The sequence below is a fragment of the Apteryx mantelli genome, chromosome Z (genome assembly GCF_036417845.1).
Source record: "Apteryx mantelli isolate bAptMan1 chromosome Z, bAptMan1.hap1, whole genome shotgun sequence".
Lineage (NCBI taxonomy): Eukaryota > Metazoa > Chordata > Aves > Apterygiformes > Apterygidae > Apteryx > Apteryx mantelli.
This window is the reverse complement of record NC_090020.1, coordinates 27,852,679-27,864,702: the sequence shown is the minus strand read 5'-3', so window position 1 is coordinate 27,864,702 and position 12,024 is coordinate 27,852,679. Positions and strand designations below refer to the sequence as shown.

The following is a 12,024-nucleotide window of genomic DNA, read 5'->3' as shown; positions in this document are numbered from 1 at the left end:
TCTCCTGTAAAAGAAATAAAATAAAATAAATGGGTTTGTTCACAAGCTGCAATATCAACTGCAACCAAAAGATTTCATTTAATGGATAACTTTAGATCTGAAAAGGAATTTTTTTTTTTTGAGTGCAAAGGTAAAATTATTTCATAGCAGAGGAAGAATCCCTTCTAAAAGAAATTCATTTAGATGAATAAAATATCTTGGAACATGGGTATTTGATTTTATTCAGCCATTGGTTAAGTATTGCACTGTTTAGTTACTCAGTGACAAAGGAAAGGAACACTTCTGGCATATTGTCTGCAGCTAGTTTATCACTATCTTAGTGATAAAGTACCGGAGAGAGTAGCTTCAGGAGATGTGAAGATAATGATTTGGTTAAAATGAAATCATTCAGTTTTTCCAGGCTGAGAAGTTCTCACACTGTTCACTGGGGATTTGAAGACCATTAAAAAGGCTCTGCTTGTTTGGCAATTGAATTTTACTTGAAGATAACTGGTGGCATTGGGCATACAAAATTATTCAAGAGGCAAAAGATGTTGTTGGGAAGGCTATTATCCCAGCAGACTCTAATATTTGAGAAATACAAGAGTATCTATAGGCTTGCGTGAGCCTCATCCTTCTCATTCTTGTACAAGAAATGTAGAAATGCAGGATGACTGGCTGATTAGCAATACACTTTTAATTTTCAAAGTTGTGTCTTGTTAGCCAAGGTTTAGTAGTTCTATGACAAGGCATGGGAATTAATAGAAAAGTGGTAATTTTTAAAATAGATGCTCCCTGAGCAAAAAGCCTGTCTATTTAAAAGTAAATCTGAATGACAGATTGAGAGTCTGGACTGGTTTTGTCAAATGTAGATATTTATGAGAATGGAAGTCACTGTAAAAAAAAATGAAGGACTGTTTAGTTACAGATTTTTTTCAATTGTGTTAGTGGCTTCCTTCATCACCTGGCAAACAGAAATTAAGATCTGTGTTTTGATATTTTAATAATCTTTTCTTTTTCCACCTAGAGTGGAGGAGATGTTTTTGCAGCTAAAAGAAGTACATGAGAAGGTATTTTATATCAAGGAATCTTTAATTTCCCTGGACAGCCAGCTAGGACATTTGCAAGACCTGTCTGCCTTGACTGTGGACATCCTGAAAGTGATTTCAGCTGTAGACACCTTGCAGGTGGAAGAAGCCTTGCTGGCTGACACAAAACATCGAGCCTGTAGGAAGCTCCCCCACAGCTGGAGCAACGCGCTCTATTCCAGGACTCTGAGCAGTCTGGAGGGTTTGCATGATAAGAAGTACAACTACTACAGCATGCCACCGTCCCTCTTGCGGAGCTTGGTGAGGAGTCAGTGGTCATCAGAGTGCCGAGGCCATGTTTTGAGGACTGAGGATAGGAAGGTGGTAGAAGACAGCTCTCGAAAGATAGAAATAGAAAGCGACACTCTCACTTCGGGGGTGTCTTCTGAGACTAAGTCAACTCCTAGATATGGACAATTTTTGCTGGTTCCTCCTGACCATCAAGGTGGGTCTTTCTCTGAGGATGTCAGCTTAAATTTGTCCTTTCCAAGCAATCCTGACAAATACAGGGAAGACACATTAGGGGACAAGCTGCAAAGCAGCATTGAAGTACAGCAAAATTTTCAGAGGGTCTGCCTCATTGGAAAAGAGCCAGAAGATTATCGATGGAATCAGAGAGACTTTGTTATTCATTTGCCAAGAGAAAATACTGATGGTGTAGTGACTGATCATCCTACAGGTCTCCAGTCATTGCCAGCTCTCTGTGAGAATGCAACACCCTCATGTGATGACAGGGAAGAAACTGAAGGTGGTTATGTGAACTGGGGATTCTCTGAAGGTGATGAAAAAGGGGTTTTCAGCCCAAGAAGGAAAGAAAAGAAGCCACTGTGCATACATTCCACCTATAATAGTGACTGCAATTGCACGGGTAGTCCTCCCAGGCATGTCCAGATAAAAGAATCACAGTCCTTCTCCTACAACTCCAACAAGTCAAGATACAGCAGTGATGTCTCTGAGAACAAGCTGAAACGCAGCACCTCCTTCTGGATCAGCCCACTCTGGAGGGACTGGAGTTTCCGCAGGAGCAACAGCTTGCAGTTCCGTAAGGAAGGGAAAAGAGAGAAAACCTGCAAGACCATAGATGGTAATAATAAAATGTTATACCTCTACCACATCTTTTATGGAGGACCCCAAGACATTGCTCAAATTTCTCTTTTGTGTGCAGGTTGTATTAGCTGCAGTTGAGGGTAGTAGCAGGGAAGCCAGAGTTACTCCTTTGCTTTCCTTGCAATGGGTCTGGTTGTTGTAGGGCAAATGTGAAGTGTGGCTGGTATCTAAGCAATATGACACTGTGTGTCAGGGCACTGTAGCAGTCCAACCCTGATTCTCCCCATCTGGCATGTGCCCTGTGGTTGTGACTACGCAACTGGGGTGATGAATGGACTGTGTTGGCTCTGAGGGAATCTCCCACACCAGGAAAGCAATCCCAGAGTTACAGAAACTGGAAGAAACTGTACAAACCCTTAAAGGTACATCAGCATTATCACAGGTCAGATGGATGAATGGAGAATGAAGAGGTAGATATTTCCACAGCAGGTCTAAAAGAAAAAGCCCATCCACTACCAAGTTTGTTTACAAGAGCTAAAATATAGCAGATGCCAGTTTTAAGTATAAATAGTATGAGATGATGGCTAACATTTGTTGTTTATGATGGTGAACATCTTTGCACTGAACTGCATGAATTTCATGAGTATTAGCTTTGGGTATCACAAGTCATTCTCAGCTTGCTTTGGAGACCTGCCAGCTCTCAGTCTCATCAGTTCTTCTCTTTGTAAACAAAATCTCTGTAGCTTAATCATGTTTTTTGACCACTTCACACAGACTCCTCACTATCTAGTGAGCTGCACCACAGTGGGGAAACAAAAGCAAAACAACGAAACAGAGACAGAAAGTCTCCAATGGAAAAGAAGAAACAAAAACTGCTTCAAGTGCCGGTATGTGTAGATGTAAAAGAATCACATAATCCATAGCTGTCTTTTTAGTTCATTGAGAGCAGTTTTGTAGTGTGGAACAAAGTTAAAGCTTAGCTGAAAATGCATACATTTCAAAATACTATGTGCAAATTGGGGAGTCTTTTTTTCTCTGACTTTGGTTTAATTTTCCTTTTGTCTGAGTGCTTGGGAGTTTGAATCTGATGAAGTCCACTGGTCTTGCGAGGTAGTAGACCAAGCCTGTTATTCGCTTTACGCAGTAAGGAATCTGCCCTCACACTTTGCTGAGAGAGGGATTTGGGGAGGCTTGATATGATCTGGGAGCAGTGAGCTCGATCCCAACTTCCTGCATGCAGCAGTAGAGAGACAAACCATGCCTCTTATGTTGTTTTCTGTCTATGAGGGTTCGGTAATCTTTTCTCTGAATCCAAGAGATATAAGCAGCAGATAGTGTGTTGATTCTCTCTCTCTCTCTCCATATATATGCGTGTGTGTGTGTATATATATATATATATATATATATATATATGGAGCTAGTGTCATATCAGTGTGTATGTGCACATATATAAAAAATTATTTATCAGCTGGAAACAGTCACACCTGTTTAGTGAGGTGAAAGCTGAAGGCGGATTGGTTTACATGCGATGCTCAGGTCAGCAACAGATATGAGACTTGAACTTTGAGACCTAATTCTCTCATAAGATATTCCAGGGGACTCCAAAGTTTATTTTGAAAAGCTATAGTGTCAGATTTTTCACTGGTAGCATTTTCTAGACAAAAGCAATGTGTCTTCTGCAACTTGTAACAAAACCAGGAAAATCTGCTTCTCAGTTGGGTATCATCTCAGTCATTGACATTTCAGTGATACTCTGAAAGGCCATGTCATAGTGCAGCTGCCAGAGGACCTACAGAGGTGCTAGTCAGCCTGTAAATTGAGTGCCGTTTTGTCTGTGTCTTGCCAGGTGATTACAGTGGATGATTGTCCCCAGAACACCCAAGTGAGTTCAGAGCCTGCAGAGACCAACGTCTGGACTCAAGAAGAGAAACACAGCAAAAACTGGCTCACTGTGTCTAATTTCAGCCAGCTAAGTATGTGATACTTTGCAGCTGGTGAAATTCAGGACAGCCTTAAAAAGAAAAGCATTAAATAAAAATTCACAAACTCAAAGTGTCATCTGCCACTTTTGCTGCATGGCATAATTTTTGCATTCTGAATACATTTAGACGTCGGCATGTATGGCTTGGACATTTGTTCTGCCATTGCAGAGGCAAAATGGATATAGGTGGGATGGACGCTCAGTTACATCTTGTTGTGAGTGGCTCACATGGGGGATAGCAGAGCACTAATCCTCAAGAATAAGAGGGAGGCAAGAAGGATGATATTCTTGTCTCCTCTCCTGATGTTTCTTCTAAAGCAGCATCCTGGCTAATTGCAAAAACAGTCCCTTGCAAATTTTTAAGGGTGTTTAAACTTGCAGGTAATGCTTCAATACTGTATCTATTGGCAGATCCCCTGCATGCATTATTCATTGCTCAGAAATACATCCTCCAAGGGCAAGAAATGAATTTTGCAGTGTCTCTGTAGGAATGAATAGGGAATGACCTTCCTGTTCTTCTTTCAGTAATTCTCTTGCTCTTCCATTCTGAGAAATCCTTGTGTAGGTCATCTTACCTCTCAGCTTTGTTATGACACAGCTCACTGGCTTCGCTTTGCAAGCTGCTAGGAGAAGCTCCAGGGACTGCTGTGACTCAGTGCAGTGTGGTCTGAGGAGGACAGGGCTCCCCTCAAATTTGCTGACAGAGAATGGAAACAGTCTGTTTTAATCCTATGAGATTCTGTTATTGTGTTTGTAGCCCATTACTCATTTGCTAAGGCAGTATGGTATATAGGTGTTTATTTTATAGCACTAAAGAAGTGTTTATTTTATAGCAACAAGGCTGTTCATTTACACTCTGGATATCACTGATATCTGTTCTTTTGGCTAGGTTTGGAACGTCTCAGTTACATGCACCAAAAAATGAAAAATCAGGAAGTTGATAGGCATACCATACCGGTCTGTGATTACCTGAGGCATTCTCGAGAGGTAAGAGTTAAGGATGTACGTCCTAGACCATAGCTACATGGCAGTGTAGCTCTCCTGCCCTCCATGGAGTTGCTGGTTCTTTGTCATGAAATACCTCTTGATACATGAGGAACTATGTTATATACTAGGACGGCACATGTGTGCTAGTAAATGAATAGTTTAACAGCTGTTAGCACTCTATGAAGGTTAATGAAGTAGGATATTAAATTATTGAATCATGAGGTGGGTTTGGATATGACTAAGGTGGTCCAAAACCAAAGCATGTATTAGCAATTCACTAGGCAATTGAGAGAGTACACAGCTTGGTCTTGAATCTTTAGGCAGAATCAGAGAAGTGAAGTAACTTTTGGAAAGTTAGCTACATAGCTCTTAATCTATAAGACAGAGATAGTTATTTCTTGTAAAGTGCGAGTTAAATATTGATAATAATTGCAAAGCTTAGTTTTCTTAACCTCTGGCTTAAAAAGACCATATCTTACCAGAATTAATTTGCAGCTCCATATCATAAAGGCCCTCTGCCTATGTAAATCAATATAGGTCCATTGACTTTGATGGAGCTAGACCAATTTATATTTGCTGAAGATCTAAGGAGTGTGGGCAAGAAGCTGGGTTACAGAAACTTCTATCTCTTTTTAAATGGCATGGCTAATGGAAGAAAATGTATCTTTCACCACATTGCGTAGGGATATCTCAGAGGTATGAAAGAAAATTAACAAGGAATAAATTGAGAAAAGGAACTGTGAAATAATCCTTTCCTCCTCCTTTCTCAACAGCACCCTTCCTTGCCTGTTTTACACATAGTGCTCTTGATGATTAAAAGAGTGATTTTTAAAAGCCTAGCTTCCTTTTCACTGTAAATATTGTGAGTTCTTGTTTTTTTAAAGAAATGAAGATAAGCCAGATATTTGCAGTTCTGATGTTTTGAGTGTTGTAGAATTTAAATCCCAAATACTAAGGAAGAGAGCTTGAATCTAAATTTTAAAAAATGGCAGTTTTTTGTATGAGAGAGGGGAGAGAGAAGTCTAAATATTTCCTCTGTTTGTATATCTTCTGTTAAACCCAAACTTGGAGACTAAATCAATAAATCTTTGAAATGTGAAACACAGGGTCAGACAAGCAAAATAAAGGTAAAACTGTGTGAAAGGACTAATCTGATGCTTCAAAACTCAGATTAAAATTGCTCGGGTAAAACTCAAGGGTGGGATTTTTAAGTCCTGAGAAAAGTTCCAGCGACTACAGTGGGATCAGAGTTAGGCCAAAACTAGTTACTTCCAGAATGCCAGCTTCAAATTATTGAATCTTTAAATATCTATGGTGCAATATCCTTTGAAGTTACTCTGCTTCCCCTTCATTTCTGCCTGGGTTATGAGAATGTGTATATATGTATATATATGTGTGTGTATATATATGTATGTGTGTGTGTGTGTGTATATACACACACACACACACACACACATATATACACATATATATATATTGCTGTGCCGTCACAGTGTTGCTGTATGCAACTTGTTCCGTTTGGATTAAGATATATTTTTAAAGAAAAGAATTTCCCCTAAATTAGTACTTCTCAGATTTAGCTCCTGAACACCAGTGCTTCACAAGTCTCTCTTGATGGCTAGCAGGGAGCAAAGCAAGGGGGATGTGTGTGGGAAGGTTTCAGATTTGTTGAAGAATTTTTCTCTGCAAGGCAACCTACAAGGTGAAAATATGAGTGAACTCTGACCTAGAAAATTTGAGAATTAAGTTTTAGATGATGTTCAGAGCTAAATTTTAGTTAGTTTATCTTTAAACTTTGTCTTTGAACTTTTGATTTGTGCTCTACTTCTTTTAAGGAACAAAATCTGCCTGACTACTGCTTTTAGAAGAATAATCCCATCTCTGACTAGCATTTTAGGAGGACCTGGCAAATGGCAGGCTGGCCCATAAATGCAGTTTTCCCTGCTACAGCTGGAAGATTAAAAGATGTTTTGAGTACTTTCTTAACTGAAAGACCTGGAAAACATACGATCTAAATATCACTGGAAAACTGTTCAATATGTTGTCTTCTATTATAAAGGCTTAGGATGCATTTTTTTTTCTGAACTGTAAAGCTTATTCTTAAATTTGAATTTTCTAATACAAAGGGAGTTTCTGAATACTTGCAATATTGGAAGGCCTTTACGACACTTTTATAGTAAGCTTTTGTGAGTGTATTGAGGTGTAAGTAGAGACCTGAGTATTTTGTTCAAACGTATGGAGACAACATGAACAAATTAATATTTCAATTTACTGTAGGTGCAACAATGCCATAATTCACCTGCCTGTCAGTGGAATTATTCATGCTAACAATAAACATACCAATAACTATTTTCAGGATTTAGACCTTTTTGAGTTGCTTGGTGTGCATATGACAGTGATGTACAGATTTTACCAGTAAAAGTATTTCTCTTCTTTATAGGATTTGAGTAATAGCATGTGTGGAAACACCCAGAAAAATAATCTGAACAGGAACTCCTCGTATGTATTCCTATGTATACTGAGATATTCATTACATGCTTTTATAAAGACACTTCCATACTTTCTGCAGGTTTCCATTTCAGTTCTGCAATATGCTTTGGATGAGAAATTTATCTGAAATGAGGAATTAAGGCAATTCACTCTGTTTTAGTTTCTTCAGATGAAGGCTTATTAATGGAGATGAAAGATCCATTTAAACAAAATGTATAAATTTAGGTGGAATAGAGACCCCCTTTATTATTCTAACAATATCCAATTTTCTAATTCAATCATTAAGATCATGATAGCATCTTTTAACTAGCCATTATTCCAATCTAGTGAACATGAAAGGTTGCATTTGCTTTTGCTGTGTCAATTGCATGTTTGCTCTTTTAATAATTAAAACCCTAGCAGCTCCTGAAAGCTGTTCTCATTCTCTGATTAAAATCTGTTGTTTTGAGTCTGCACATTTACAAAATATTTGGTTTGTTTTTTATAAAGAACTTTCAGTAGTTATTAAGCTTTGATTATATTCAGTGAAATTATGCTGATTTCAAAATGTTTTTAATTTTCTTGGTTTTTTTTCAGCTTGATTGATAATTTTGTTGATATTAGGGGTATTTTGACATGTGGTGCTGTCTCTCTGTTCCTTTTCCTTCACTTTCTTATTTTCATTGATTTCTTTAGATCTCCCCTACTTAGTAACACTGTGGATGTAATAAATAAAAGGCACTGTAAAACTGCCACATCCTGTATAATTTCACCATGGGAAGAGGAAAAAAGATACTGTGTTTTTTTACCCATCCTGTGCTTTTCTCTTTTTACTCCAAAATTTATAGGCAGTAGGCAAACTACCTATCTTCCATCAAGACTTACAGGCCTTGCACGGCCTGATTCTGTCATTCAATTTGTTGTCTTCAGTGGGATCTCTCTGGTGTGAGATATCCACCATCTTCTGTAATAAAAGCTACTTTAATGTTAAGGTTGAAGCTTGAACCCACAGACCAACAGTTGAAACAGTCTGCTTTTACGCAAGCAAGGGCAGTGACACATGTAGCACTGAGAACAGCTGAGCATTGCTTCACATGGTTTGGAAAATGATCAAATGTGTACATGACTGAAGTGGTCTTTGATTGATGCTATTGTTACTGTGTAAATGAGACGAACAGTGGCACACAATACTAAGAGCAGCTCAAGAGAAAGCAGAAGAATGCAGAAAAATGTCACTGCTCTTTAGTAAATGAGGTTTATTTGCAAATCATTGCAACAAACAAAATTGCACTGGGAGTTTTTTTGTTTTATGCTGCAGATCGAGCCTTTGTGAGTTTAGCCTTCACATAGCTCACATCTCGTAATAGGTACCAGTGTTAGCTCAGAAAAGTTTGAAGTAAAATCTCAAATGTTTGCTTTTAAACAGGTTAAGAAGTTTGGAGGGAACTGACAGTAAGTTTTTCATTGTCTGTTATTCATTTTAGTTCTTCTCTGCAAATCCCATCTTGACAATTCTAAAGTACAGAATCTGAAGGGAAGTTAATTTGCTATAGTTGGATGGTTATAGGAAGATGTCCAACTATTATTTCATATGTTAGTTACCAATTGTTACTTTGAAGTCTAAGACTTTTTTTATATGGGAGCATGTTTTCCTCAGGCTAACTGCAAAGTCTTAAAAGAAAAAAAAATCTGCTTTTTATCTATTTTTACCCAAGTCTGCCCTGTAATGTGCTGCTTTTCAGCAGGAATAAACTGCTTAAAAAGATGGTGCTGCTTTCGTCCCTGGCAGTCTAATAGATCTCTTGAGTTAAAGTTGGATATATACCTGAGGATAGATCATGGTATAAAATTTCTAATGTATGCTTGATTTTTCAAGTTTCAGTTTAGTGCACCTCCTCCGTTTGTGTGGTTTCACTGAAATTATAAAGGCAGTAAAGGACTGAATTTATTATCAAATTGGCAGTGAAGAAATTCAAGGTCATAGCGAGGAATGACTTTGCTCCACAAAAGTAGAGTGCTGTTTAACTTCACTTACATTTTGGGGGCTTTTTAGTCTGCTCTATGCTCCAGTTTTCCTGACTTGCCACACAGCTGTAACGGGCTGTGCAGCTGGGTATCTACCCCTTGTTTAAGGCTGGCTGAGGTGTGGAAAGGGGGCACCCTCCTCCTCACTCCCCCTGTATGTGCTGCTCTCTCTGCTCGAGCTGTGCCCAAAAGGCTGCAGTACTGAAACCCACTGCCGTGAGCGCAGGTCCACGGGGCCTACTCTCCAGAGCCCAGCGGTTATGGCACCACTGCTTTCATTAAAAAACACTTTTCCCATCCTCAGAAGGACTGATTCTCTTTTCGTGCTAGCTGTTCCACTTGGTGTGCAATGCTATGATACTGGTTGAGTCGGGCATGAAAGAGGGCAAAAGGGATCTTGAATCACCGGCCAAGGGCACTCACCGGAAATGCCGATCCTTCCCCCAAAATCTGTTTGCTCTTTTTAATTTAAGATCTGTTTCCTTAGGGAGGGGAATCTAAGCAAAAAAAAAAAAAAAAAAGGGCAGCAAGAAAAGCATAATGTCCAAATAGTTTAATGAGATTCAGTTTTAATAACCTCATTTTTCAGAATTAAAAGTAGCACAGTGTACATGTTTTTTGAAATCTGGCATTTTGAAGGCTTATTTTCCAACAGAAAAAAGTAATTTTGTCTAATTAATGGAAACATGTTCATTAATCTTGGTTTTATTATAAAATGGCTTTTTATAAAAACAAAGCTTTTTGGACCAAATTTGATCTGGCCGTGCCTCTTTAACATCATGTAACCACACAGATTATTTGCCTGTTTATATTTTAACAGCATTTTAGATGTCATGGGTTAATGGGCCACTATTATTATAACTTTGGTGTGATAGTATAGTTAATGGAATGCTTAATGACTGAGGATGAAGTTGGAAAAATCATGCCTTTGGGAGGCTGTGAAGCATGATGGACAGCAAAGTGCTTTTAATATCCCAGAGGTGTAATTTGCTCAGAAAAACTACATGTCCTTGAGGTTAATATCACTAGTTTCTCACCATTTCCCTGAATAAATAAGTCATCTGCTTATATTACATTGATGATGAGATGTGCCAATATACTGTATATTATAACATAGTTAAAGCCTATTAGTAATTCTCTCTTCAGAATGCTCAGGCAGTAATTCTGATTAATCTGTTTCATGACAAACTCTGGAATGGAAGGAATTCGAAATCATGCATTTATCTCTGCTATAATAATTAACGTAATGATCCTTTAAACATTATTTCAGATATCTTCGCCTGCTTGAAAACATCTCAAGATCTGCACCATCATTACTCAGGTAAGCAGGAGGCATCAGAATGATAGCTGAGTAATTTAACAAATTAAAAAGAGCATTACTCCTTTCTCTGTCATCCTTTGTGATTTTCACTTTGAAGAGTTGCACAATTGCCCATTGCAAAGAAGGTTGTTTATTAATTCATGCCCAACACGGCACTGAGGAAACTGTGAATTATTTTCTTGCTGCTAATTGCTCCATTTCAGGTATTTTTGGCAAATCCTGGGCAGAATGTACATAAGAGCTTTCAAAATACCAGTGGAAAGAAGGAAGGGAGCTCTGATTCCTGTGGGGGTGGGAGATGCACTCATTTGTTTATAGCTGTTGCTTCCCCTCACACCTCCTTCATGCTTTCTGGAGTTGGCTTCTTTGATTTATTTGTCCTGTACTACTTAATCTGTGTTTATGAATGGAGAACCTATGAACTCATGGAAGTCAGGCAGGGAATAAATCATTTGGATACTAATTGCCCACTGTCCTTGAGTATGTGCAGAGTTTCCTCCAAAGGAAACTGAATTTTTGTTTTTCCCAGAGGAGAACTGTGCAGAGCTTGCCAGTAGATGTCTCTATTGCCTGCATGACTTGGGCTGCTTTCAAGGGAAGCCTAGGGTAAACCAGAAGCGTTAGCAGCCACCTGAAGTTCAAAAAACTACGCTATTTTCACTGTGAATAACACCTCCTCGTTTGTAGTCAGTGTACAAGAGTAATTTCTCTCACTTGGTGGGATTGCTGCAATGATGAATTGAGTTCTATTCATGCATGCTCTTTTAGATTAGTTAGGATTTTTAGCATAGATGAGGATCGTTTCCATTGTGAGCTGACAAAATAAAGGCTTTGGGAGGTTTCTGGTATAGGTTTTCGTTTCTCAAAAAGACTGGGATAGAATTTAATCAGCTAAGCCCAAAACTTTTGTCCTAAAATCCTGCACTATATACCACTTATATTAAAAATATGCTTTATTTTTGCTATAACGTTTCACAGGCAGCTACAGTTCTGCCTCTCTGCATACCCAAAAGAACTTGACTTTTGCCCTGAGTTTAGTGGCTTGTGCAAGTCTACTTCACATCGCTTCTTAAGGGTCTGGAGTGAGTCCTGGCCTGGTCTGACGGATAGCAGTGGTCTCACAGCTT

At 38.7% G+C, this 12,024-nt stretch overlaps 1 protein-coding gene across 1 annotated transcript in view; it reads left to right on the top strand.

The window, feature by feature from the left end:
- Nucleotides 1–12,024, top strand: part of TRPM6 (transient receptor potential cation channel subfamily M member 6) — an 85,646-nt gene that overhangs the window by 55,735 nt on the left and 17,887 nt on the right. The window contains exons 26-32 of the mRNA XM_067315243.1: nt 1,007–2,151; nt 2,889–3,001; nt 3,961–4,087; nt 4,985–5,082; nt 7,523–7,581; nt 8,978–9,003; nt 10,847–10,897. Of these exons, the coding sequence (XP_067171344.1) occupies nt 1,007–2,151; nt 2,889–3,001; nt 3,961–4,087; nt 4,985–5,082; nt 7,523–7,581; nt 8,978–9,003; nt 10,847–10,897 (1,619 nt within the window). The remainder of the gene's footprint in view (nt 1–1,006; nt 2,152–2,888; nt 3,002–3,960; nt 4,088–4,984; nt 5,083–7,522; nt 7,582–8,977; nt 9,004–10,846; nt 10,898–12,024) is intronic.